The sequence below is a fragment of the Beta vulgaris genome, chromosome 8 (genome assembly GCF_026745355.1).
Source record: "Beta vulgaris subsp. vulgaris cultivar EL10 chromosome 8, EL10.2, whole genome shotgun sequence".
Taxonomy (NCBI): Eukaryota; Viridiplantae; Streptophyta; class Magnoliopsida; order Caryophyllales; family Amaranthaceae; genus Beta; species Beta vulgaris.
Window position 1 is genome coordinate 57,881,187 of NC_079209.1, and position 26,507 is coordinate 57,907,693.

Here is a 26,507-nt window from a genome sequence, read left to right on the forward strand (position 1 = left end):
CCTCACTCGAGAAGAGATTGATTACTCGTGAGTACCCAAAACAAGATAAGAAAATTTAGATTATTAATTTTATGAAATTTATACTAAATTAACAATCTATAACTCTTAATTCAGCTATTCTGTTTTTTGTGTGGTTTTCCATATGAACCACCAAAGGCATTAACAATGTCGGCCCTCTAGAATGGGACCTCAAAGAAAATGTCGGCTCTCTAGAATAATTTATAGTCAATGGACTAATTGTTATGATCAAAATGGTCAAAAAGTTAGCCAAAAAATATGCAAATCGAGCCAAAATTGATGATGATCCATCTTCTTGTTTTATTTTTATTGTTTATTGCTCGTTGCGCCGCCTGGTGCCTGCAAGTCAGCTAGAGCAAACTATATTCTAGAAAAAAATATTACTCCACTACTCTCATGTTTAATATAAGTAGCCATACATTTGGTCCCACCTTATCCAACGTTTTAGTTTGGTGCAACGTATATATATGTATGCTCAGATCCAAGTGGTATATTCTCAGGAACACTATAATTGACTTTTCTTTGGTATAAGGTAGCATATCTAGAACATTATGAGGAACAAAAATACATTCAGCTTCACTTTCATAGTACTAGTAATGACCTAATGGGCCTAATGGTCATTGGCTCTTGAACAACATTACTTATGATAGTGTGGTTTCTTGCCATTGTGCACATTGATGACAATGCGCATTATGGCCTGTGGTGCTCGGCTAGCATGGGTACTTCTTCTAGGTCACATACTCGTACTCGTACCCATACCCGATACGATACATATCCTATATGGGTACGCGTACCCTTTCCTAAAATTTCAAAATCTTGCCGTTTTCTGTCCTCGTACCCGAATCCGCACCCGTATCTGTATCCGTCTATGTGCAACCTAGGTGCTCGGGGGGAAGGAAGCAACACTACCGGACGGAAAGTTGGCCCCGTCACAGAAAATCAGGCCGGGCAAATCAACCTGAACAGCCTAAGACTAAAAATGATCCATAAGAGACCATTCAGGTTGAAAATCTGACAGGCCTAAATGCCTAATGTAACCTGAATCGAGCTTGGTGGAATTGATCAACTATGCTCACTAGGCAAGCTTCCTAAATCCTGCCTCTGTCTTATAGGAAGAAGAGTTAAGATATTTACCAAACTGTTTTCAACAGATCAGAAGGACAGTTGGGATTTGTTTGGGATAGGCCGACCATCCTCCCTTCTCTTGTTCTGCATAGAAAATGTTCTTTATGCAATTTTTTCTAGGGAAAGTTCGGTACTCATACTTCATAATACTATTATACCAGTAACAATACTATCATTAAGAACCGTATAGTTTACAACTAAAGGCCTTCATATAATCATAGAAGTATGTATTTACATTGTAGGAGACCTTGTTAAGTTAGACTTGACAGACTCTCTTAATCATATAATACCAAGGTTATCAAGTCAGTAGTTTGACATTTACGTCATCAGTCTATACTTGAAGGATGTACTATTGAGATCTTGAAGTCTAGATTTTAAATATATTTACCCCTGAAACCATACCCAGAAAGCAGCTCTTCACCTTTTAAGGTGGTAGTATTTGTCCAAAAGCTTCTCCGTGAACTCTCCAAAAGTGAGAGTACTATTTGAAGGAATCAACTGAAAAGAAAAAAAGAAAAAATTAGAAAGCAGGGATCGTATTTCAGACCATAATATTAGAGCATAAACTAACAGTAGAATGAGTAAAAAAAGAGATGAGAAGAAGATACTCCAGTTTGTAACAGCAACTTCAAATGTCAAATTATTGCACAAAATCAGAAAGCTAACTAGATCCCTTCAGGCCTTCACTATGCAAGCGTGAGTGCGTGACAAACAACAGTGTACAACAAAAAGAAAGAATAGGAGGAGAAAATAGGTTACCTCTTTGTGGATATGCATATTCTCTGGAAATTTAAGTTTTTCACTCCTACAAGAAGAGGAGCTTCATTACACAGTGATAAACAATGAACTTCATCAAACAGAAGTGGGGTAGTTCATGGCTGATTGTAGTTAAATCTCCATAAAGGAAACTTTTGGGGTCCAGTCAAGAAAAAGAAGTTTCAGGTACGTAGAAGGCGGGGCATATAGTATCCAAAATACACTCTCTTCAATGTCAGTATATATGATGAAGCTTGCCGGAATATTACACACACCAGCCAAGCCTAGATCAGTTTGCAATAAAGAATTCTTAAAGCTTTCTTATTCTGTCAAGGATAATTGAAGCAACAAAGAGAAACGATCTTGATATGTTTCCTCACTACAAAGATAACATACCAATCAGGTTGCATGAATAATGCAAATGTTGACCGTTCAAGACCAGATACCCCATTTCCAGTCGGTGCCTGAATGAAAGTTTCATGTTAGGTCTATATGATCTTGTATAAAACACGGAAAAATTACTAAAGCTCAAATTTATAATTGATCTGCAAACAAAGAAAAGTAATCAGCACCCGGACGCAATGTGGCGTGGCATGAAGGTATCCTCCTGATAGTATTTCGGTAGTTTCACCAATCTGATATGCTATTTCAGCTTCTCCGAAAACAACCTACAATTAGAAAGGTCAATGTCTAGCTTGCATAACTATAGTGCTCTAGAGTAAACAGATTGCATCTTTTGGTACAAGAGTCATGTATCAAGGGTAAGCCTTTTTATTCTGATCAGCTGTTGTCAATGCCCAAGCTGTACTTAGAATGTCAATGAGCTAGAGAGACCAGGAACTCTGGTCAGACAAATGCATCCTTTTGGATACTGCCTTCTGTTATATGTGCTTTTTTCCAATTTCCTTCATCTTCTGCTAATCCACTTCTATGGTCTTGCGGAGAGGGTTGCATTAGGCCCCTATTCTGACACACCATAATGGTTCGATAATCCTCAACAATACACTACTGGCATTTCGTAGCTGAAAGAATGCTTTGTATACATTATTTCACAGGATTACAAATGGACACAAGTCAATTTGATTCTACAATTTACTAATAATCCTCTGTTTTTTTAAGATGCAGCATTTGCCTTTTAGGTTAGTGGACTAAAATAATCAAATGTTGCATACTTGCATCAAAAGAAAAACAGAGGTAGTATTTACTCCCAAATCTATGTGCACTCTGCAGACAAAGTAACCGTGTTTCAGAGACCCCTATCCGTGATCAAAATATTGGTTAGTGTTCTCTTTCCTAAATGTACTTTAAACCACATATGAACTGCACAAATACATCTAGAAAACTTACAAGATAAATAGGATAACAGGATCATTCAAGTACTCATTAAGTTTTGAAACATGTTCAACAAAGTGCCCCTTGGTTCCAGTTTCTAATACCAGAGTCAGACACACAATTTAATTACTATAAATCTGAAATCATCTGGAGTTTAATGATGCAGCGAAATCAAATAACTAATTCTTCCCTTAGGAAAGCAACAGGTTAGCTATTACAAGAAAAATATTTTATAAATATAGTAGGCTCTATATGCAGTAAGAACAGGAGAGTCAGGAACTGAAAGTATACCTTGACTATTTTATCATTTCTGGTCTTTACATAAAGACCAGCAGCTCTATCAGGGCAAGCTACTTGAATTCCATCTTTCAAAAACATGCCACATGTAAGACCTGCATATATAAGCTTATGTCTGAGAAGTGAGAAGCCAAAAAGAAAGCAAGAAAAAGAATGGATACAGCAGTTACATTGACGAATACCCTACTATAATGCAGTAAATAAAAAGTAAGAGAGGTCAGATTTATAATTCAGCAATATTAAAACCAAAGGAGGCCACGAACTAGGAGGAGAATTTCCACAAGATTCCAAATTTGCAGAAGTCCTACAATTCTAAAATGGAACTATAGGAATGTAACATAATTCAATACCGCAATCTTGGATTCCTTACAAGAAAATTATTTTAGACCCATTGTAAGTAAAACTATGTCTAGTGCAAAATGAACCTCAAGCACCCTGTAACTTGTTTAGCATAAGACACCACCATCAAGGAAAGAGGAGGAAAGAAAAGCTCCAAGCAGTAATGTCGCAGAGAGTGCATCTTGATATACCCGTTTCCTAAGTCAAGCTCTTATATGTAAGCCTCCAATATAATAATTTGACAACGCAGGTGACAAACAGATGTAATAAACAATATGAATCATTCTCTCAACTAAACCAGTCAAACTCTGAAATATAGCACATCTTTTAAGATAAGTTCTTTCAAGAAACTGTTTTAAGTATTCTAGAGCATAATTTAAGTGTTAAATGATTGAATTTCTCCTTGACAGTTGACAGCATAATATATATAATAAAAGGCTGTTGTTTCAGGATAGACATGAAAAAGTAAATCAGCTGTGTCAAGAAATCCAAACCTGTCAGGGAACCATGATCTGTATGCCATCCACACCAGGAAGACATCCCGTCGTCTTTTAAATGATCACTGTTGGATGTAAGCTCGTTAGTGATACATATGTAGCCGTATAATATATGATTCATAAATAAATGAAAACTTGGAGTAATTTCCATAAAGAGTTACTGATTTACCAAATTTCCATGTTCCAACAATTACTAAAAGGATGTGCAAGCTAGCAATTTTCCCTCAGATATCCACTTACCATAGCCCATAGGACATGACACTAAAACAAATTACGATAAGCCATATCTTTTAATATAAAATTATATATAGAATTCCCTTTTCTTACCTCTAATGGGAAATACATGCCAAATTTGATAACAAGTTCTTCATTAAACTATGTTCTTCTAAGGCAAGTAGATCAAAATTAGATTTAGACTACGACTAGTCGACTAGTAGGCACTTGACCGCTGGACAGTAAAAAATAGCTGAAAGACTGCTAACTGCTAATGCTAGCTGTAAGACAAGATGCAGCAAAGATTCCCCAATATCAGGTCATATCAAAGACACAAAGGGAAAATTAATTTACCTTTCCTGAGTTGGGAAATAATAAAGAAGTCGACCTTTATGACAGCGCGAGAACGATGAATTATGTGTTCAAGACCTACATCTGATCTCACTTTCATGCCTTCTGATACTGCAAAAGTTGCAAATAAATTGCACGCAGTTCATGTCCACTGAACAAACAGAAAAGATGATTCACTGGCACAAAAATTTCATACCAGACAACATAAATAGTCAAAACAGTTTACACATCAGCCACTTCAGCTACAGAATTCTGAAGGAAATGAAACTTCTTAGGTTTATCTATGAATAGCAGACCTTGTCTGTGGCTGAACACCTAGGTTTCGCTTGTTTGAATTCCATTTATCTTGCAAACTCAAATTAGGAAACTGGAAGCCATAAAAACTATGAACATCACAAAGTAACATGTAATACAGCAGAAGCTTTAGGCTATATCCCAATTAGTAGGTCATCTTGAGTCATCAATTTATGAAATTACAAGTGAACCTTAACAAATACTGCCAATTTATAAGAAAGGGATAAATTAATAATGAAGTATCAGTAGCAAAAAAGGCAGACAGAGCAAAAATACATATTATGCATGATTGGAGATCTTTATAGGAACACATCCTCATACATCTATTGACTATTACACCAGAAACAGAGATATGTACAACTCACAAGAGATGAAGAGTATAGCAGCTAAGTGAGAGATACTAAGGATTACAACTAATATAAAATCTACCGTATCGATCACAGTGATATGCCACCATCAGACCAACATCAAGCATAATCCTTCCAAGCGCTTTAAATGCTGCAAGTTATCAAACAGCATTTATATTACAAGAGAATGTAAGAACAAAAAGATGATGAGCCTAAGCAAATCAGGCAGTCATTCACGTATTATAGCAGAATTTTGTGCATCTGCAAGACAAGGGAATGTTATAATAAATTTCGGGTTACAGAGTTGACATGAGTGACATTCGGATATTTATAGAGATCAAAATTAAAATTAGGGGTAATTAAAGCTTGTAACAGCTAATATTGCATGATCTATCATAAAAGTTAAGAATCAGAAGTAATTAAAGACTAATGTAATGAAAAGCTAGAAAACTACTGGTCTGCAGCCAACAGGTTTAAAGAAACCAACATCTAAAAGCTTGAAACCTGGCGTGGATGAACCAGGGATCAGTTTGTCCAATAAGCAATCCTTGGGAAAAAAGTATAACCATCTGGACCCTGCCTAACTTTCACCTAGATCAACTATGAAGATGCTTGAGGAAGGGGGGGAGGGGGGGAAGCAGATAACACAAAGGAAAGATAAAAAGAACAAAAAAAAAAATAACACTCAGTTGACACCAGAGAAGGTGATACAAAAATACTACAATATTCTAATTGACCAAGAAATGTTTACTTAAAGTGTGGACTTGGCCAAAAAAACATACATTAGGAGAAAAAAAAAAAGAGTAGGAAAGTGTGCTATGAATATACACGCCACTTCCAGAATCAAACGTCACAAGCAAATGGTCACACTCTTCAAAAGAGGAGCTGATTAAGTTCAGCTTGATAGATGTAAATATAGTTTTTTATTTAAAATAAATGAAATCCTCTTGGTGCTGCAGCGTAGCTATTTTAAACCAACATTGATTGAAGAAGAAAAGACACAGAAATGAAATCTAAGCACCAGGCAGCCACCACATAAACTAGTAACAAATTATGTGTATGTAGTATGTATGTGCACTTCAACGACCAATGGAGGGGGAGCTAAACTTACCAACTTCTAGCTCTGGCAAGGCACTATGAGGCCATATATTCCGCCCACAATATGCTGGGTACCTAAAAGGAAGACAATGAACAAGTTACAGTACTTTATAGAACTGAATTTCAAGATACTGACATCCCAGAAAACTTTCTCAACCTTGAGTAAAGGCCTGAAAGATTAAAGCAACCAAGTACAGGAGATTTTAACAATATGAAACAACTAACTCAAATCCTACTACATCCTTATATAGTCTGAAAAACTGGGGCAACTCAAAAAGTGAAACAATGACGAATCAATTTCTTGTTTATACAAGTTCTAAACAATTTGCATGTATTGCTCGTCAAAATTGAAAATTTGGAGCTAAATACTTCCTCTGTCCCAAAATCTTTGCACCATTTGGTTTTTACACATATTTCAAGGAAAGTAAAAAATATAGAGAAAAAAGTAGGTGAATGGGGGTGATCCCAACCCAAAAAAAAGTAGAGAGAAAACATCTGACAAAAATAAAGCATATTGGGATCGAGAGAGAAGAAGGTACCATCAAAGTAAGTAGAACATACACCACATAAATCTCTCTCCAAAGTTTTCGGCTACATCACATAATAATAAGAAATTACTCAGATACTGAATAGGTTTGGCTTAATTCTAATTAATTCAAAGTTGAAATCCTAGCCAGATAATTCAAGACAGCTACCAAAATAGCCTTAGCATAATGATACTAAATGATTAAAGTATCTTGACTGGAGAGGAGAGCCACAGCTAAGCATCCTATATTCCAGAAAAGGTAGCATTACCTTTGAATAAGGGTTTGGTCCACTGTAGGTACATCTAATATAGGATTTGCGTAGAAGGATCCTTTCAACATATCTGCAGTATAAGAAGATTGATAAAATAATTAGAAGACAGCTGAAGAACAGCATGCAAAAGATGCTTTGCTCAGGACTTCAATTTGCTTGCTCCTTTGAGTTTTACCTACTTTCTTATTTTATTGGTTAAAAAAACTAATATGAACCCGGTGCACACTAATTAGTGTGCACCCGATCCATATCACGTGAGTTTATGATAGTGTATATTGATATGATATAGTGTATGTTAAAATGATATAGTGTATGTTAAAATGATATAGTGTATGTTAAAATGATATAGTGTATGTTAAAATGATATAGTGTATGTTAAAATGATATAGTGTATGTTAAAGTAATTTAGTGTGTGTTAAAATGATATAGTGTATGTTAAAGTGATATAGTGTATGTTAAAGTGATATAGGGTGTGTTAAAATGATTTTATAACAATCAGTACAACTGACGAAACCTCCTTTTCTGCCATTTTGTTGTATATCAGTTGAAGAACTTCGCTCGCATCTTTCAAACTTGACGCTCGACTAATCAACTCATCGTCCAACACTAACTTCTCTCCTTCTTCATCATCTGCGACGTCGTTTCGAGTTTCGCTAGCAGAAGCTCGGACAGAAACGGAAATGGCGGAAGAATTCCAGAAAGCGAGAGAAGAAGAAGAAGGTTTGATATTGTTCCGAAGAAGCAGAAGAAACATGCTTTTTATGGTGAGAATTGCATGGAGGAGAGAGAAAAGGACAGTAAGAATGAGAGAGAAGAAATGGAGTTCGCAAGTTTAGTGTCATGGTTAATGGAAGCGAAGAATCTTCAATTTTTCTCTCCTTTGTATGTCAGTTTTGAGTATGAGGGATGAAGAAAGAAAGGATGAGGATTGAGCGCGGGTCACGTGCCTGGGTCTGGTCCACACTATTTTTAGTGTGAATCGGGTCCACACAAGTCGGATTGTTTATTGGTTGGATAGAGTTGACGAAATGCAAAAATGGTGGGATCAAATAGAGTGAATGTGAGAGTAAAGTGGTGGTAAACTATGGGGCAATCTTTTGGGGTCATCGGGAATATGGGGCAAAGAAAAGGGGGCGGAAGGAGTATTTTATATAGCAAAGGGAGTAATCTAAACTGGACTAAATTATGTGGTTTGGTCTGAACCTTTTCTAAACTGGTCCAAACATTTCTGGTGTAGTCTGAAAATTTCTGGTGTGGTCTGAAACATTCTAGATTTCTAGTCTAGCCTGTTCTCATCAGATTTCAATAGGATAAGACAACAAGTACTAAGTTCCTGAAATAAGTCAAAGTGGAGATAGCCTGAGTCGAAAGGGTTCTCTCTTTTGAAGAGCTTCCAAAAGTGATACCCCTTATTTAAGGAGAGAACAGCATATACAACTTTATATACTTAAAGATAAAAGAACTTGCCAGGCTTCCCAGATTCAAGCTTCTCTTTCCCATGACTCCAACCAAAGTTGTACCTGAAAATGTTAGTTAAAGAACCATAAATTTGAAGCACAAGGAACATAAGTATAGTAAAATTGCTTTTTTGAAAGGAAAAAAAAAGTTCCTCATAAGATGCCTATTTGTCTATGCCAAGAATGACCTAAAACTTTCTTCATCACAGGGAAAGGTTTTAAACAGCCAATTAAGAGATTTGGATGTCCACTCCAATGTTATTAAAGTGCAGGTATGTTAAATGCACCCTAGACAGGCATCTTTTTACCTTGGAATGTAAAGTAATCAAAAGGTCAGTCTCATCCACCAGCTTAGCAGCCAACAAAAGTATCCTTTAACAACTGCAAATCTTGACCTTCAAATGGTTTTGACACTTTTCAATAGCTTTTGCCTTTTAACTGGTGCCCTTTGCATTACTAGGCAGTGAAATGTTACATAGCAGAACAAGTAGCATTTTCTGAAATACTTACCAGCCAAAGAAAAACATCTCTTACTACCACAAGAATTGTAATTGGAACAACATCAATTTTTTAAAAAAATTATCCATGGCCCATCAGGCATTTTATAAACATAGAGATAAATATAATAACTCTTAAGGGTTTTGTTGTTATGGGGAATGAGAGTTATTTGTTTCAACTTCTATCTTTCTATTAGTGATTGGTATTGGCAATAACCCAATCAATGTTGTAGATACATTTCCACTCTTTTCATTAAATGGAACAAAAAAGCAGTCTTCTTTACATGTGAATCACAATTTCTGAATCAAAGAAATAAGCAGACATGTTTGATTTTTTTTTATTGGCAAATAAGCATTGTTTGATGTTACTAAAAAATTTGATCATAGACTATCCAGTAAATCATAAAGATTTCTAAATCTGACTTGTACCGAATCAGAGCATAATGCACAATTACACGTTGCCACTTTACATGTGCCCAATAGGAGTGAGAACTATATACAGAATTGGGCAAAATATGACTGCACACGAAACGCGGATCCCCACAAAAAGGGGTTTAATTTATTTGCATCTTGTTGGATAAAATGTTCTAGAACAAACAACTGGCACCTAACTATAGATAATTTATAGTAAAAGCAAGACTTGAAACATATTATCATTCCAAAGTCCTAACGCATCAAATGAGGTTCCGCAGAAGGTATGATTCTCATCATCTGGTAAAAAGCAAAATCAGTCCTCCGTCTTACTCAGCTTGCCTTCACATATTAGTTGGCAACAGCAAAAAAAAAGTACAACAAGAAGGAAGAAATTTTAGCACGAAGGACCAATCAATAGATCAATTTGCAAACATGACAGGAAAGAATATGGCTTTGTATGCAAGAAGGTAGATATGACAGTGATCAGCACGGGGACTTGTTAGATGATTACCTGCTATCAGAATCTTCAAGATTTTTTTTCTCTTCCTCCGGAAGTTTGGCTAATCTAAAAGAAGAAATTTGCAGGTTATGATCGTCCAAGTTGTGAGGCTACTTCACTCTTAGTCTACTTGTCAGCTAGCCATATATTCTCTGTGCTCTTACATATATATCAGGGACCATATCAGAGATCTTACTTGGGTGAAAGATGCAGCAGAGCCTGGCGCAATGAAGAATAACCTGGAACCTACACAAAGATAGATTGATAAAATTAAAAAAAATGATTAATTTGAGGTCAGTATGTAAGGGAACTCTTTCATCTAAGAACACCAGTTTAACTTGTATAGTTGTATGCATTGCAAACTGCAGCGTCAATTGCACCATGACAGTAGCAAGATCAACTATTAAACATTGCAGAAGATAGAGCCTCAATTTGGCAAAAGCTTGCATAATCAACTCCCGGCCCTGACCTCCAAAAAGAACACAGGTTTGTCCATTCACTGAGAATGATAAGACCAAGAAGTTGTACAGCAAAAACTGGCTACACAGAAGTGGGCTCCTACTTGTGTCCATGGATTCCTCGGTCTTCCTCCCAACATTCAATCTCACTAGACTTTATTTCCTAGGTTACATGATGCTTGGCATAGTTCAGCAGTTTACCACTTCCTAAATTTTTGCCTTAGATCACACATCCCATGTCAAGCTTGAAAAAGTGCTACTTTTGTTTGAGAATAGCTGCTTTTATAAACACTAGCACTTTCTGGTACAAGGTCATAAATGTAAGAGAAGGGAAATGAAAGTGTGCTTAATTCAATCATGTGATGTCCCATTTGAATGTGCATCACATATCTTCTCATCTTTTCACATTTTGACATGCAAAGAAAACTATTTTAACTGTGGTTATGATGGATGTTCATATGGGAAGATCCATGTAAAATTAAACAAAATCATATTTCAGTTCTCTCTAATTGTAGCTTAATGCAAAACAAGTCCTAAAAAATGATTAGCCCTTTCTATATCCATTAAAAAATCATCAAATATAAATTATATCCAAGGAGAGTCTAAAATTGTGCGCGAATTCCAAATTTCAAACTTAGGCTTTGTTCTCCTCAACTTATTAAAATAAGTTTCACCAAAAATAAGTTAAGTTCAGCAAAAATAAGTTCAATATGAATAAATTGAGCAGAAATAATAAACATAAGTTCAACAAAAGTAAGTTTGTGAACTTTGTAAGTTAATAGCTGCAAGCATTCAAAGTGACGCTTGCACAGAATATTTTTCACTCACTTCATTCATTCATTTGATTCATGTTTTGCCAACGGCTACACTGCCTGTATTTATATGGCAGAATCCTACCAACCCTAGCTCACATGACCCTAAAACGGGTGCACATGATCCTAGGACGATTTTACAAGAAAGCCTAACAAGTGGCCGTATAAGAGAGGACATACATGTCATTGTAATAAGACAAAACTCATCGTTGTAATAAGACAAAGTTCAAGGCCTTATATGGCCTGATTTCACTTTCATTCCTTTATAAAGTTAAATTCAGCAAAAATAAGTGAAATTCGGTGAATATAAGTTCAACAAAAATAACTTAAGTTGAGCAAAACTAACTTAAGTTCAACCAAAATAAGCCGAGAAGAACATAGCCTTAGTTGATAACACAAAGAAATTAAGCCTTCACCAACAAACTTGGCATCGTAATTTAACTCTTACTTGATAAATGCAATCAACTAACAAAAACTTGTGCTTCCAATTTGATCATAAGCAAATATATACTTCATATATTAGAGAAATATATTAATCAACAACTCATAAATATTAAAAATCATAAAGAAAAACGAGTAAAAACATGAAAAATTACACTGGAAATTGAGATAATTCCAAGTCCGTTAGGTCCAAAACCTTGTTCAATCAACGCTGATAAATCCGCATTCTTATCCTTCATTCAATTACAACAAAATATTCCACCAAAAATGAAAAACAATCAACAAATTTAATATCAATATACACAAAATATGAAACAAAAATTAAAAAGTTGAAGACAAAAATGAAAAGATGAAGAAATACTTGAATGTGAGAGAATGGTATGGTGACAGGATGAACAGTTGGAGTATGAGTTTCAGACGAAAGCGACATCACAGGAGACGGAAAATGAGGAGAGAGAAAACTCAAATTTGCAGATTTTGAGGAATTTTGGCGTGAAGTTATGGAGGTTATGAAAATGGCGGAGAATTTGAGAGATAATCGCCGAACAAAAGTCTTGTTTGGCGTGTGCACTTTGTTTTATGAGTCTAGCTAGTAGAGTTCGTGTTTTTGTGTTTAGGTTCAAATATAAGAGGGAAATTGAGATATTGGGAAAAAGTTTGAGTTACACGGAACATGGAAAGTTCTTTTCAATTAAGCGTAAGTTGATTAGATTCCATTGTGTGTACAGTGAGTGTACTTGTTAACATCCGATTTTGTTTTATGAGTCTAGTAGAGTTCGTGTTTTTGTGATTAGATTCCATAGTCCGATTTTGTGTATTAAAAGAATTATATAATTTAATCAATATTAATAAATGCAATAATGTGGCTGGAAATTTGGCGGGATTTATTGTGCAGGAGATATTGTCGTCGGAAAGTTAGCCGGAAAAATTGCCGGAGTTCTTGTGGATGAAAGAGATGTAGGGAGGGAAATACAACCCATGTATACATATATAAAAATACAGGGTGTTAACTGGAAATTTTAGGGTGGCATTTAGCAAGACCCTCACTTAATGATATGATCACCATCAAACCAAAAAGAAAAACAAAGTTGACATGGATTGAGATGAAGTCAAACAAAAGTAGTTAGTACAAGGTTCATATCACATGAGGTAAATCAATTAAACTAATAAAAAAAACTTGTTTATGGATATACAAACAGCACCTAACCATTTATATCATACATGCCGTATGTCGGGTCCAGTGAGTAAAATTATATTTGAAATGTTTGAAATAAGCAAAAAAAATATATTGAAATGAGGAGGACAACTGTAAGATGAGCAAAGCTGACATGTAAATGAGCAACGTGGCTTTTAAATCGAGCACAAATTGCATTCAGGTGCATGTAGCTCTATGTACACCCATGTTTGCCTTATAAATTGTGATATAGAACATGTTCGTTTGTGAAGACCAAGTTTGAAGTTGTATATGGATTTATATGCAGACTCGTCGGTTCAGGTTGTTGCTTGGTTGTCAGCGTGTAGGAAGCTAGTGATTTGGTGTGGTTGATGGAGAAGCAGTACCCGTCTTTCTACAATTGAGCGGTTGATATTTTTGGTGGGTTGGAGGATAAAATGCATGATCATTTGATGAGCTTATGAAGCACAAGGGAAGGAAAATTACATCTTTAAGCGATATACTATCAATCTTGTATGGCCTCGTTTCCTGTCCATATTACCCTCATGTAGTTAGAGATATACCACCATATACCCTAAATGTTAATGTTTAAAAATATCAAATCACAGTCTTTTTTGCATGTATGATTATTATGATCATTATGATAATTAGTATATCATTTATCCCCAACACATAGTGAATAATGTGTGAATAGGCCGTTAGAGGTGCTACAATGTGTCATTCAAACTAATAGTGTGGTGCAACTGATGCTTGAGCCTCATGCTGGCTAAGCTAAAATGAACGTTGATGAGTGTTTGTTGAGCATTTTTGGGTTTAATATCGAGAAGGTTGTTTATGATTTCCTTGATGATGCTTTTGTGTGTGGTTCACTACAATTGCATGGAGGGTTAGATTGGTATGAATAGTGTGAAGGCAAACAACAATTCTTGTGAATATGAAAATAGTTGTCAAATTTTGGTTCTAAAAGGGCTAGTGAAGAGAGACATTTAGAGTGTGATTAGTTGATAACTAACAAGAAGTTGATACCTAGATGGTTAGGTTCTTTATAAGTCGATGATATTAGTCATATTGCTAATATGTTTAATGTTGGTTTATTTACAGAGATGTAAAGGTAACAAAATTGTCATGAATCATCTCATTAACATCCATAAAAAACAAAATTAAAAGTTATTTCAAACGCTCTAAATTTTCAAAAACTAAATTCTTTCCATTTTCAAGATCGTTATCTTAACCACTAAAAGTTACACTAGAGCAATATACTATTCCCCAAACACTATTTTTTCAATTCACAAGACTTCATTTTTTTCAAATATCAAACGGCTACTTATAAAGTTGTTGTCGAACACGCCCTTAACAAAAGATAAACTTCATTCACCCCAACACCTTAATTGATCAACAATACCACTCACTCATCTACAAATTAGATCCAATACTCAAAAACTACAATGTACAATTGTGCATCAAACTCCTAAAACACCAATCAATTTAAATCAAATTTTCATTTTTTTCACCATTCAAAATATAAGAACAACATACTTCTCAAGTTCTCATCTTCTTGTACAACAACATACTTCCACCGTACATTATCCAATTTGAATTTCAATGGCCTGCAAAACATTCTCTCTCATCAATAACCTAAATCACTCATTTACATTCATCCCCAATTTTCCTTCATTTCCTCCACTTAAACTCAATCATTTTATGCCATATTCAACTTCTCACTTCACTACACTAAATTCAACCACATTATCAACGAATAATTTCACTTGGGATGATGTTATACAAATTGGTCAATCACAATCTGACCCTTCCGACCTCGCAGGTTTCTTCGACAAAGTTAACGATTGTAATCGAAATATGGTCGGCAAATTTATTTTTCTTTGTGTCTTTTTTTTGGTATAATGATGAATATGAACTAATGATTTCTGGTAAAATTGCAGGAAAAAATGTGTGAATTTGTTCCATTTGTTGTTGAAGAACAAGTTGTTGGTTATATTCATAATGAGTAAGCTTCTTTAAGATTTTTTATTTTGTGATGATTGTTAAGTTGTAATTTCAATTTCAGTTGTTGAAACTCAGGGTGAAAAAGTGAATGTGATTACTGATTAGGTTGTGTTCTGTTTAACTGATTTTCGGTAATCGGAACTTATTGGAACTTATTTACATAATTTATTGAGATTTATATGAAGTAATCTACACCTATTTGTTATGAAACAATTTAAAATAAGTTGAACAGAATGCAACTTTAGAAATTCAATTGATTTTCGCTTATCCGAATTTTAAAATAATCTGAACCTATTTGTTCTGAAACAAGTTAAAATAAGTTGTTGAAGAACAAATTGTTGGTTATATTCATAATGAGTAAGCTCCTTTGAAATTTCTTCTTTTGTGATGATTGTTAGGGTGTAATTTCAATTTACAGTTGTTGAAACTTGGGGGGAAAAAGGGAATGTGAATAGGTTGTGTTCTATTCAACTGATTTTTGCTAATCCGAACTTACTGGAACTTATTTTTATAATTTATTGAGATTTATTTGAAGTAATCTAATTTGTTCTGAAACAAGTCAAAAATAAGTTGAATAGAATGCAACATTAGGAATTCAACTGATTTTTGCTTATCCGAACTTATTGGAATTTGTTTTCATAATTTATTGAAATTTATGTGAAATAATCTAAACTTATTTGTTCTGAAGTAAGGGAAAATATGTTGAACAGAACACTACTTTATACATTTTAAGTTATATTCGAGAACTTGATAAGATTATATAAACTTTGCGTTGTTTATAAATGAAATGCGGTTTTGTATGGGAATGTGTTGATATAGGCAGCATCTGTCTTTTAACTTTTTTTGTTCCTTATATATAGAAATTTTTGATGAATATCATCTGTGTTATTTTCTGATGTGTGGAAATTATTGATGAATATTATATCACATGCTATAATATGATACTGAGCCCTATGCAATTGCTAGATATAGACAGATAATAATCCTCCAAGTGTGTCTTAATGAAAATCTAGTTGTATCAGTTGTAAATTTTTCTTGAACTTCTTGTGATCTTAGTTACCGTGCCATCTGAAAAGCCTTTTGATGAAACTTGATCATCATATCAGACAGTATGCATGGTTGATAGATAGTATTCTTTCTTAAAAAGGATACTGGCAACATGTAAAGATGTAAAGTGAATGCTAAATTTCTGTAAAATTCACACTAGTAAACATCAATTTTCAATAATATCAAATTACTCGGAAGGATTGAGCTATTTATGCTTCCTCTTTGGAAGATAAGATGGCAACTAGTAATTGCATTTTTTGATAATTTTGAAGATTTTCGGCCCATTTGAGGAGGTTCCAAGATGTTTTCTTGTTCCCACAAAATGTTTTGCACAATGGTCGTTTCGATTGGCATATAACACTGCACCCGGCACTTAGATCTCCTGAAGATAGGACTTCGGCAGTTGCGGATGTAATCAACTGTCTGGGGGAAGAACTGATTCCAGGTATTAGGAATGAGGTACTTCTAATTGCCGAGCATCTAATATTGTTCTACAGCATGTACTCCATCTCCCTGCATGAATATCTTGTGGCCAGTTTCACTTGACTTGGAGTAACTGACACAAAGTATCGTTTGCCTCTCTTTGATATTCCCTCCATGTCTATTGCTTATTAGGTATCATTTTGAGAATCTTTTAGTTGTTTCAGATTAAGTGTCATTCAACAAGTTCCTGTCCAAAATGAAAAAGAAGAGTGCCATCTACGATTCTGATACAAATATTTACTAAATCGGCTATTGTTGCTATAAATGTCTATCATCTTTGTAACTCTCATCTCTCACTATCTATCTTTCTCCTGTAATATTGATTAACTAAGGGAATAATTCTACGACGACACTTATTTAGAAGCTTAGGAAGTGGTATATGCTAATGTGTCAACATGAAAGTGAGTATCTTTCTAACCACTGAGTGCTGACTGTGCATGACATTGACTTGAACCAGCTCTACCCTGTTATGTCATGCTTTGGGACAAAGGCATTTTTCTCACTTGAACGTGCTGCAGCTCCTTATTTTGGAATAAAGGTAAAGATGCTTTAGAATACTGTTTAGTTACCTTTGTTCATGATATGATCTAATTGCTCAATTATCACGTATGTGTTTATCAAATATTGTCCTTCTAGTCATGTTACTTTGTGGTCAGTATTTTTGGCTTGCTAGACCATATGTATGTCTGTCGCCGTATTGTCAGCGACTGCACTGTGATGACTACAACACCAGACTTGGCTGAACTTTACTAGATACTGTGCTACTTCCCCAGATCTACAATCTCTATTGTAAGAGGCATCTGATCTCATTTTTGCAGACGTCTAGAGAATTGGAAAAGTTGTTTGCAGAGTAATTGTCGTATTGCCAATGTTGCTACCTTATGGAATGGATATAGGTTGGAACAAGTTGATAGGATCCCCTTTTTTGCCTCCATGTCACCCCACGGTGGGACATGGGGACGTAAAAGGAAAGAGAGGGGTGGGTTCTCCCTTGCTATTGGTATAGTACGCCCTCCCAACTCCTGGGGGACGCACGATGGGCTAACTGCTCAGTGGTAGAGCACACCCCTGATGAGTGTGTCTTTGCGCCTGGGATGTGAGGGCTCTCATCGGCATGAATAGTTCAATGTTCCCATCGACGCCTGACCTTGAGATGTGGATCATCCAAGGCACATTAGCATTTGGCTCAGTGCTCAAGAGTCAAGACTCCTACCATATCATGGTGTCTAGATCATGCATTTTTTCTCCAGTTCTTGGGAAAAATTAAAAAAGAGTGGCAATATGTCTGATTGTCCCTATGTTGCAGCTTCCATGTGGCGAATTGTCTATCTTCATTAGAGTTACTGCAGATTAGGCCTAAATTACAAAACTCATTCAAGAACTCAAACTAGTATGATGTACCTCGTTTTGCTAATTGAGTTCGGTACTAGCATATGCAATAAACCTAGCTATATTGCTCCATAGTCCATATAGTAATTGTAATTGATTTGCATCACCAAACTTCTTTAAAAAAATTCCTTCAGGAGTGCAGAAAACTAATGTAGTATTGTGTTTCCTTTACCAAATAGGCATATGGAGTTCAAATGAATGGCTATGTTGAAAGAGAAGGCCAGAAGTTTCTTTGGCTTGGAAAGCGAAGTCAAGCGAAATCCACCTTTCCAGGGATGCTTGACCATCTTGTTGCTGGAGGATTGGTTAGTAGCTACTTTCACTTTGCTGGTTTTCCGGTCTTAAGCAACACTAACATGGTTCCGATTTAGCATTAGTGAATACATGTTGACGTTCTAGTGCCTTTTGAAACTGTTTTTTAACTAGAAGGCTTTCTTTCTTGAAGTTTAATCAAGTATAAGCCTGAGTCTCCTCTCACCACCCTTCCTTAGCAGACACATTCTGGTTGATTTTGCTCTCATAATACCTCTTTTGACCATCTTCTTCATGTTTTCTTTTGCTTATTTATTCTGCATCTTTTTTTGTCCTTTAACCCAATCATCTAACATTAATGCATTTGCGAGTATATTTTGGAAAGCTACTTTCACTTGGTCCACTATACTTTCTGTGCCTTGAATGTGTCTTCTATTTTTGTCTTGATTTTCTATACCATCATCATGTTTTACTCTTACTGAATCTTTGTAAACCTTAAATCTCATATATCTTCAATGATAATGGCAGCCCTATGGAATTCCTTGTGGTGAGAACATGATGAAGGAATGTGAGGAGGAAGCAGGGATTCCCACATCCATCTCCAAGAAGTAACCTTCCCCTCTTTTGGTTCCACATTTCTTATACAGTATATAACTTAAAAGGAGTGCTAGACTAAACACATACAATCATTAAATATTTCTTTGCACCATACACCTTCAATTTGTACTTCCTTGGTTCCTCCGTTTGAAAGTCCAACACCTAGGGGAGGCACATAACCTATGAGAGGAGGGAGAGTGACAGATAAAAAGACGGAACCTATGTGATGGAGAGAGATAGAGAATACAGTAATTAATGTTGCATTTATTTTGAAAGTTCTGAAAATGGTTGGTGTTGCACTTATTTTTGAGCGGAGTAAGTATTTTTTTGCCTTTTAATGTATTCATGGCATCTTATACTGGTTTCCCCAGAGTTGAACCAGTTGGTGCTGTCTCTTACATGGATATTAATGGAGATAGACTTAAGCGGGATGTTCTTTTCTGTTATGATCTGAAGCTTCCTGAAGATTTTGTTCCCAGTAACAATGGTAAGCCTATGCAGTGAAAATTTATCTGTTCTTACTTCTGAATTGTTGTCTTCTTGATTGTAATAGGTTCTTTGAAGGTTAAACGGTCTGTTCTTTTCATGTCAATAAATTTATTTCTGCCTAGTCGCATAATCTTGTATCGTGACAGATGGTGAAGTGGAGAGCTTCAGGTTAATCCCGGTTCCACATGTAGCGAATGTGATCAAGAGAACCCAATTCTTCAAGTCAAATTGTACCCTTGTTATCATTGACTTCCTTTTCCGACACGGGTATATATTCTATCTATATGATATGCTAGATTGTTAGACTCAGCTATCTAGGCATTTTAGACGGGTCCGGATCCTCTAGAGTTTTATGAAAACTCTACAAAGTAGAGTTGAATCCTGACCATATATTATAAAATCAAGGGCTCGTGATTAGTGGGAAAGGAAAAGATATGGGCAGGATATTCGGGGAAAAATAGGGAGGATTTTTGGGAAAGAAAATACAAGCCTTTGATTTCTTAATCAACGACTGATATTTAACGAACTCTACCGTGTAGAGTTATTTTGAAACTCTAGAGGATCTCAACACATTTTAGACCACTTTCTATAGTATGATTATATAGTGTGAACTTGCAAACATAATCCAAACGGAAAAATCTAAAGATGGAAAGAAAAGCATTTAACTTTATTCAAAAAAGTTTGCAGTAGTCTTCCTAAAAAGATAATTATCTATCCCAATATTTTAATCTTGACCTTGATTTTGCACATCTAATTTTTCCAAAGAATAAATCAATGACTTAGATCAAAGATCTCTGAGTATATGTTTTAGATTATAAAAAGAAAATCCTGGGTTTTGTGTTTTTTGGCTGTCTGAAGAGAAAATTAGATGACTATGTCTCTTCTTCTGTTATATGGCAATTGCAGATATATCTGTCCTGAATATGGTGGGTACTTGAAGCTCCTCGAGAGTTTAAGGAGTGGAGACTGCTCCTAGTGATTCTAGCACGAGTTATTGGATTGAGGAAATCCGAAGAAATCATGGGGGTACATACGCATAAAACATCTTATGCAATCGTTGTATATCTTATGCGACGCAATCATAATTGAACTCGGAAGACGATCTACTTTGTAGTACATGGATGGGACCTAAATATCGTTGTAACCCCCTATTTTACTCAAGGTGCCAAAGGCAAAGTGTGATCTTTATTTTTATTAGGTAGTGTTGCTCTGTATCTTCGAACTATCGTCCTAAATACTAGTGAGAGTTTCTCATTTGCGCTCTTATAAAGAACTTTTGTCATTACGTTCTCTGTTGTCGTCCATCATTTTCCCTCACGTTGCACATTTCCTCATCCATCGACTACTCAATAAGGGGATGGGGGATTTGAACATGTAACCTATCATTCACAACACTTCAATCTTAATCACTAGACCAAAACATTCTTGGTATTCAATCTCCGACATTTTAAACATGTTGTTGTGGAGGAATGATTTTTATTTCAAAATTGTTCGTTAACTAATTAATAAGCATTAGGGCTTGCATGACTTTTGTTGCAATTTCACCTTGAGACAAAGTAGTAACTTATCTAGATATTTTACAATTATTATTGCTACCTCTTGTTAACTTATTGGTGAATATTTTTTCCCAAAGTAATGCCATAATGTAGTTTTTTAATAACATATGAGGTGATTCTTGCGATTTTCACTTCAAAATAGTCTATACTAATAAAATGTTGCAGATCATCTGTTCTAAAATACTTGCTACAAACTACTTTTGCATACTTAATAGTATATTTCTATTTTCATCTAATATAAAACTATATAGTATGTGGACCATGTTTTCTCTCTAACTTTTTTAAAACTTGTGCCTTTTTTTCTTTTTAGCAAGTTAATAAAAACAGAAAAAAGTATACTATATAAACCAGGATTGTCGCAAAATTACATTTTTCTAAGTGATTTTGCTAAAAAAAGACTTATAAATACATCTCTAACCCTCATTATTGCCATCGGCCCATCCCCAAGAAACCTAAGTAGTAAGTATCTAACTACCCTATAACCGATGAGCTCTCTTTGGCGTCCAACAATAAGTTAGTACTAGATTAAAGACTTTTCTATATTGATACCAACTTGATTCTTCTTTATCAGTTGTTACGAAAGTAAAAAAATTAACTTTAAGTTGAAAGTTTGAAACCTTCCCTAATAAAACTACCAAAATACCCTCATTATACAATGAGTTGCCAACTTACCAAGTCTAAAAAGTAAAAAGTAAAAACTAGGGTTTATAAAAACTCAGCACTTGACAAATGAAACATTGTAGAATGAGGCTGGGAGAGGCAGTGGGAGTTAATGAGGGCTGTTTGCCACTCTCCCATGATGACCACTACTAATCCACCGTCGGTCATCTTTAGCCAATGATTTCTCCAACCAACCAAACGGTCCTCATTCCTCAAACAAACAAACATACATAATCTGTAATCTTTCCTGTCTTTTCTGGCGCCTTTTATGTTCTCTTAACGAAGAGCGTCACGTGGCATCGTTTCTTGTTTCCGAAGGCCTTTTAATATATTAATATAGATAATAATACCTAATACTCCCTCCTTTTCTTTATAAGAGGCTATGATGAGCTCAATCTTTCAAAAATCATCGAATTTTTTAGGGTTTTTGGCGCTTTTTTCGAGGTGGGTGTTTGGTTTTTCCATTTGGCTTGGCAGCAACTTTAATGGGTTTTTTTGCTGCTTCTTGTTGTTGTTAAAATTTTGGGTTGATGATTTAAGGGGGTGTTTGGTTCACTTGCCCATTTTTGTTTGCTTTGCCGCCATGGTAGACTTTGCTTACCTTGATTTTTGCACCACCCTAAATATTCTATGAAAATACAGATCTGAGCCTCTTCTTTTACAAGATCCGGAAATTTTTGTTTTTTTTTAATGTTTTTTGGTGTTTTCTTGCATTGTTTATCAAATGGTGAAAAAACTATTCATTTTGTATTTTAAATGATGTATTTTTGTTGTTGTTTTACAGGTTATGCTGAAGATAGATGTAAGATTGACCAAGTTGATGCAAGTTTTGTGGTATGCTTGGTTTTCTTATGTTTATGATGTGTATATATTATTACTTCCTATGTTTTTTAGTTGCACCATTTGTTTTTTTACATTTGTCGAGATGCTTCTATGTTAATTATCTCTAATTGTGACGAATGTAACAAGACCCAACATGACTATGTTTTTCTTATACAATGATGCGAGATTGCTTAACAAAGTTGGTTGATGAATAGTGTTAAAAAACAAATGGTGTAATTAAAAAAAAGGAAGTATATTATATAGTTGCATTAATGTGGTCCAAAGTTTCTAATTGTGTGAGCACTAAATTAGAATTATAATGTTGGAAATTCACAGTTTGCTGCCATGGTAGTGACCTTTGTTTCCTTATGTCTGATGAAAGGCGAATCTGGGCCTTTATTGGACTAAGATCTTGATCTTCGAGCCTAATTTCACTTCAGCTCCCTTCAATTCAGTTCCAACGTACTTAAGCTCAGCTCAAAACAGCGGGGCCTAAATTTGCAGTTCAGTTCAGTACTGAGGGCCTATTCTCTACAGCTTATTTTATTTTCAGTTCAGCTCTTGACAATATTTATACTCCCACATATCACTATTCATTTCAGTTCAATTCAGTTCAGTTCAGCTGTTTTATGCCGAAGAGAACCGGCCCTAACAAGTTCAGTTGAGCTCCATAATAAAAGAGGCTGTGATGATACATTTTATCTACTGTAATCAGTAGTTCCAGTCCTTAGAGATACCGAGGTTTTTTGCCATTGGCTTGGCAGCAGTAAGCAGGTTTGCTTTACTTGCTTTGCCGCCATGGTATTGACCTTTGTTTCCTTGTGTCTGATCAAAGGCGAATCTGAGCCTCTATTGGACTAAGGTCTTAATCTTCAAGCCTAATTTCACTTCAGCTCCCATCAATTCAGTTCCAACGTACTTAAGCTCAGCTCAAAAGAGCGGGGCCTAAATTGGCAGTTCAGTTCAGTACTAACAAGTTCAGTTGAGCTCCATAATAAAAGAGGCTGTGATGATACATTTTATCTACTGTAATCAGTAGTTCCAGTCCTTAGAGATACCGAGGTTATTTGCCATTGGCTTGGCAGCAGTAAGCAGGTTTGCTTTACTTGCTTTGCCGCCATGGTATTGACCTTTGTTTCCTTGTGTCTGATCAAAGGCGAATCTGAGCCTCTATTGGACTAAGATCTTGATCTTCAAGCCTAATTTCACTTCAGCTCCCATCAATTCAGTTCCAACGTACTTAAGCTCAGCTCAAAAGAGCGGGGCCTAAATTTGCTGTTCAGTTCAGTACTAACAAGTTCAGTTGAGCTTCATAATAAAAGAGGCTGTGATGATACATCTTATCTACTGTAATTAGTAGTCCCATTCGTTGGAGATACCAAGGTTTTTGCCATTGGCTTGGCAGCAATAAGCCAATAAGCAGGTTTGCTTTACTTGCTTTGCCGCCATGGTAGTAACCTTTGTTTCCTTATGTCTGATCAAAGGCGAATCTGAGACTCTATTGGACTAAGGTCTTGATCTTCGAGCCTAATTTCACTTCAGCTCTCTTCAATTTAGTTCCAACTTACTTAAGCTCACCTCACCTTAGTTCAACTCAAAAGAGCAGGGCCTAAATTTGCACTTCAGTTCAATTCTAACAAGTTCAGTTGAGCTCCATAATAATGAAGTCCTAATAAGTTCAGTTCAGCCAAATTCATTCGAAAATAACAGGGCCTAATACATAGTCATTGTGGGATCTTGTTGGATTATTGGAAAGACCAACTTCTTATGTTACTAATATGTGCATTACCCTTCTGTGGGTACTGACTACTGAGGCTGTGATGATACATTTTGTTTACTTTTGAGTAGTCTCAGGCACTGGAGAAACTAAGACTATTGGTTTTTGCCATTGGCTTGGCAGCAGTAAGCTAATTAGCTTTACTTGCTATGCCGCCATGGTATTGACCTAATGACCTTTGTCTCCTTAAGTCTGATCAAAGGCGAATCTGAGCCTCTCTTCAGGTAAGTGCAGCCTGACGATCAAAAGGTGAACTGAGGCTCTGTTCTTCTATTGGGCTAAAGTTTCTGTTCAGTTCTAAGTTCAGTTCAACTCCATAATATCAAGTCCTAATAAGTTCAATTCAGCCAAATTCATTCCAATTTCCAGAGAATGGGCCTAAGCATAGCCTAATATAGTAATAATTGTGGGATGATGTTGGATTATTGAAAATACCAATTTCTTATGTTAACTAATATGTAACTAAAGAATATAATGGTCAAATATCTGCAGCCCTTCTGTTGGTCCCAAGGCTGTGATGATACATTTTGTCTACTTCAAGTAGTCTCAGGCACTGGAGAAACTAAGATGAGATGTCTTTGCCATTGGCTTGGCAACAGTAAGCTAATCAGCTTTACTTGCTATGTGCCGCCATGGTAGCGACCGCTGTCTCCTATGTCTGATCAAAGGCGAATCTGAGCCTCATTTTTGGTTCAGGTAAACTAAACATAGTCATCCTGGGAAAAGAGGTGAACTGAATATAGCCTAATGCAAAATGAAACTTGGTCATTTTTTACTGTTCTTCGTGCAATATGATTATCTTGGTGTGTTGGTCCTTTGGAGCCTGAAAATGCCATAATGCATGCAGACAGAATTCAAAACCAGGTCATGACTCATGGCTACCAGGCAACTAAGCTTGTTGGAACCCCTTTCTCTCAAATTACCTCGATATTGGTAAGTGAGGCTGTGATGAATTTAACCCGTTAAAAGTAATCGAACATTTGGTTGAGACATCTATGGGTGCTTTCCACTGGCTGGGTAGCAGCTGATGGTCTTGGGTTTTCTCGGCCATCTGCTTGTTTTGCCGCCAATGGTCCTCTTGATGGCCACCAACTGCTGATGAAATTTGGGTCTGAGCCTTCCTCTTTCTCTCTCCCTTCCCTTGAACTCATATTTCGCCATTTTAGTTCCATATTTTGTGGGGTTTTTGCATGCAAAGTAACTGACACCCTTTCTCATGCTTGTGAGGATTCATGGATGATTCCACAGGAAGACAAGAAGCACTGGCTTGGTTCAAGTGATTATATATGTAACTGATGGAGATCAAATTACTGCTTTGTAATTACATATTTTTATTCAATATTATTTTGTATATTTCCTCCTTTTCAAAGATGGAAAATGCAGAACACAAAGAAGCTAAGGCTGAAAATGAGTCGAAAAATCGATTTGAATATCGAATGTGGGCATCAATAAAATTTTTTTGGTGTAGTTGTGATTATTTCTTCATTTTGTTTATCACAAATAAGTGAATGACTTGATTACTCGTTCTACTTTAATCAAGGGAAATGTTTGTTCCCACAATCTTAGAAGAAAAAGAAGGCTGGACAAAATCTTTTGTGACTACAATAGGTGATTGGTGAAGTTCATAATCACGAATAAGTGAATAAATTGCGAATATTCATTCTAATCATGGACTATATTTATCTCATATTCAGTTATTACATTGCCAAATTTTGAAATTATGGTACAAAATTGTCTCGTATCGAATTGACTGTTAAGTAATTTTACTCGTTTTATTCTATCAAAAGTATTTAGTTATCAAATAAATTGGAATCATTCAATAACTATTGCCCGTTTCAATGATCAACCTTGCAAATTATGCATTCAAGGGAATTAAAAACCAATGGCGGCTTGATCAGTGGTCTAACATTTGATGTTTCTACAAAAAAAAAAAAAATCTAAAGGGGAAAGAATTTAGAATATCAATTTAAAGATGTCGCTTTAGAACAACTTTTGCAAGGAAAATCTAAATATTCCTCCATGTTCATTGAACTCGAGGTAGACGAAGGTGGGATTTTTTGTAATTTTTTGAAATTTATTGGTACTTTGTGCTTTTGAACGTTGTAAATTGTAACATTTATTAGAAACTATTTCAACGCTACTTGAAATTCTAACCACTACTTCTACTTTTACCATGTCAAACATTTAATTAGTGTTTGAAAAGCTGGTTTAAAA

The 26,507-nt window shown here is 35.5% G+C and overlaps 2 protein-coding genes across 11 annotated transcripts; one reads left to right on the top strand and one right to left on the bottom strand.

Annotated features, from left to right (window-relative positions):
- Positions 1–1,333: 1,333 nt before the first annotated feature.
- Positions 1,334–12,701, bottom strand: LOC104902152 (uncharacterized). The gene is given in 16 exon segments (XM_010689848.4): positions 1,334–1,641; positions 1,903–1,948; positions 2,296–2,363; positions 2,472–2,567; positions 3,523–3,623; positions 4,362–4,429; positions 4,932–4,987; positions 4,990–5,039; positions 5,652–5,720; positions 6,681–6,742; positions 7,463–7,535; positions 8,933–8,985; positions 10,345–10,398; positions 10,529–10,578; positions 12,199–12,276; positions 12,405–12,701. Coding segments are annotated over 16 exon segments (1,074 nt in total). The 5' UTR covers positions 12,474–12,701; the 3' UTR covers positions 1,334–1,560.
- A 1,966-nt stretch (positions 12,702–14,667) lies between these two features.
- On the top strand, positions 14,668–25,770 carry LOC104902151 (nudix hydrolase 20, chloroplastic). 10 transcript variants are annotated; one of them, XM_057391351.1, is made up of 11 exons: positions 14,668–15,077; positions 15,158–15,222; positions 16,541–16,727; positions 17,209–17,289; positions 18,320–18,445; positions 18,921–19,000; positions 19,361–19,476; positions 19,625–19,745; positions 20,385–22,528; positions 22,853–24,989; positions 25,141–25,770. In XM_057391351.1, exons 1-9 carry the CDS (start codon positions 14,820–14,822, stop codon positions 20,452–20,454), a joined length of 1,104 nt encoding a protein of 367 aa, XP_057247334.1. In that variant the 5' UTR covers positions 14,668–14,819; the 3' UTR covers positions 20,455–22,528; positions 22,853–24,989; positions 25,141–25,770. The 10 variants fall into 10 exon arrangements, with proteins under 10 accessions (XP_057247334.1, XP_057247330.1, XP_057247333.1 ...); XM_057391347.1 differs by having other exon boundaries at positions 20,385–22,138; positions 22,479–22,528; positions 22,853–25,770; XM_057391350.1 differs by having other exon boundaries at positions 20,385–22,138; positions 22,479–22,528; positions 24,786–25,770.
- Positions 25,771–26,507: the final 737 nt, after the last annotated feature.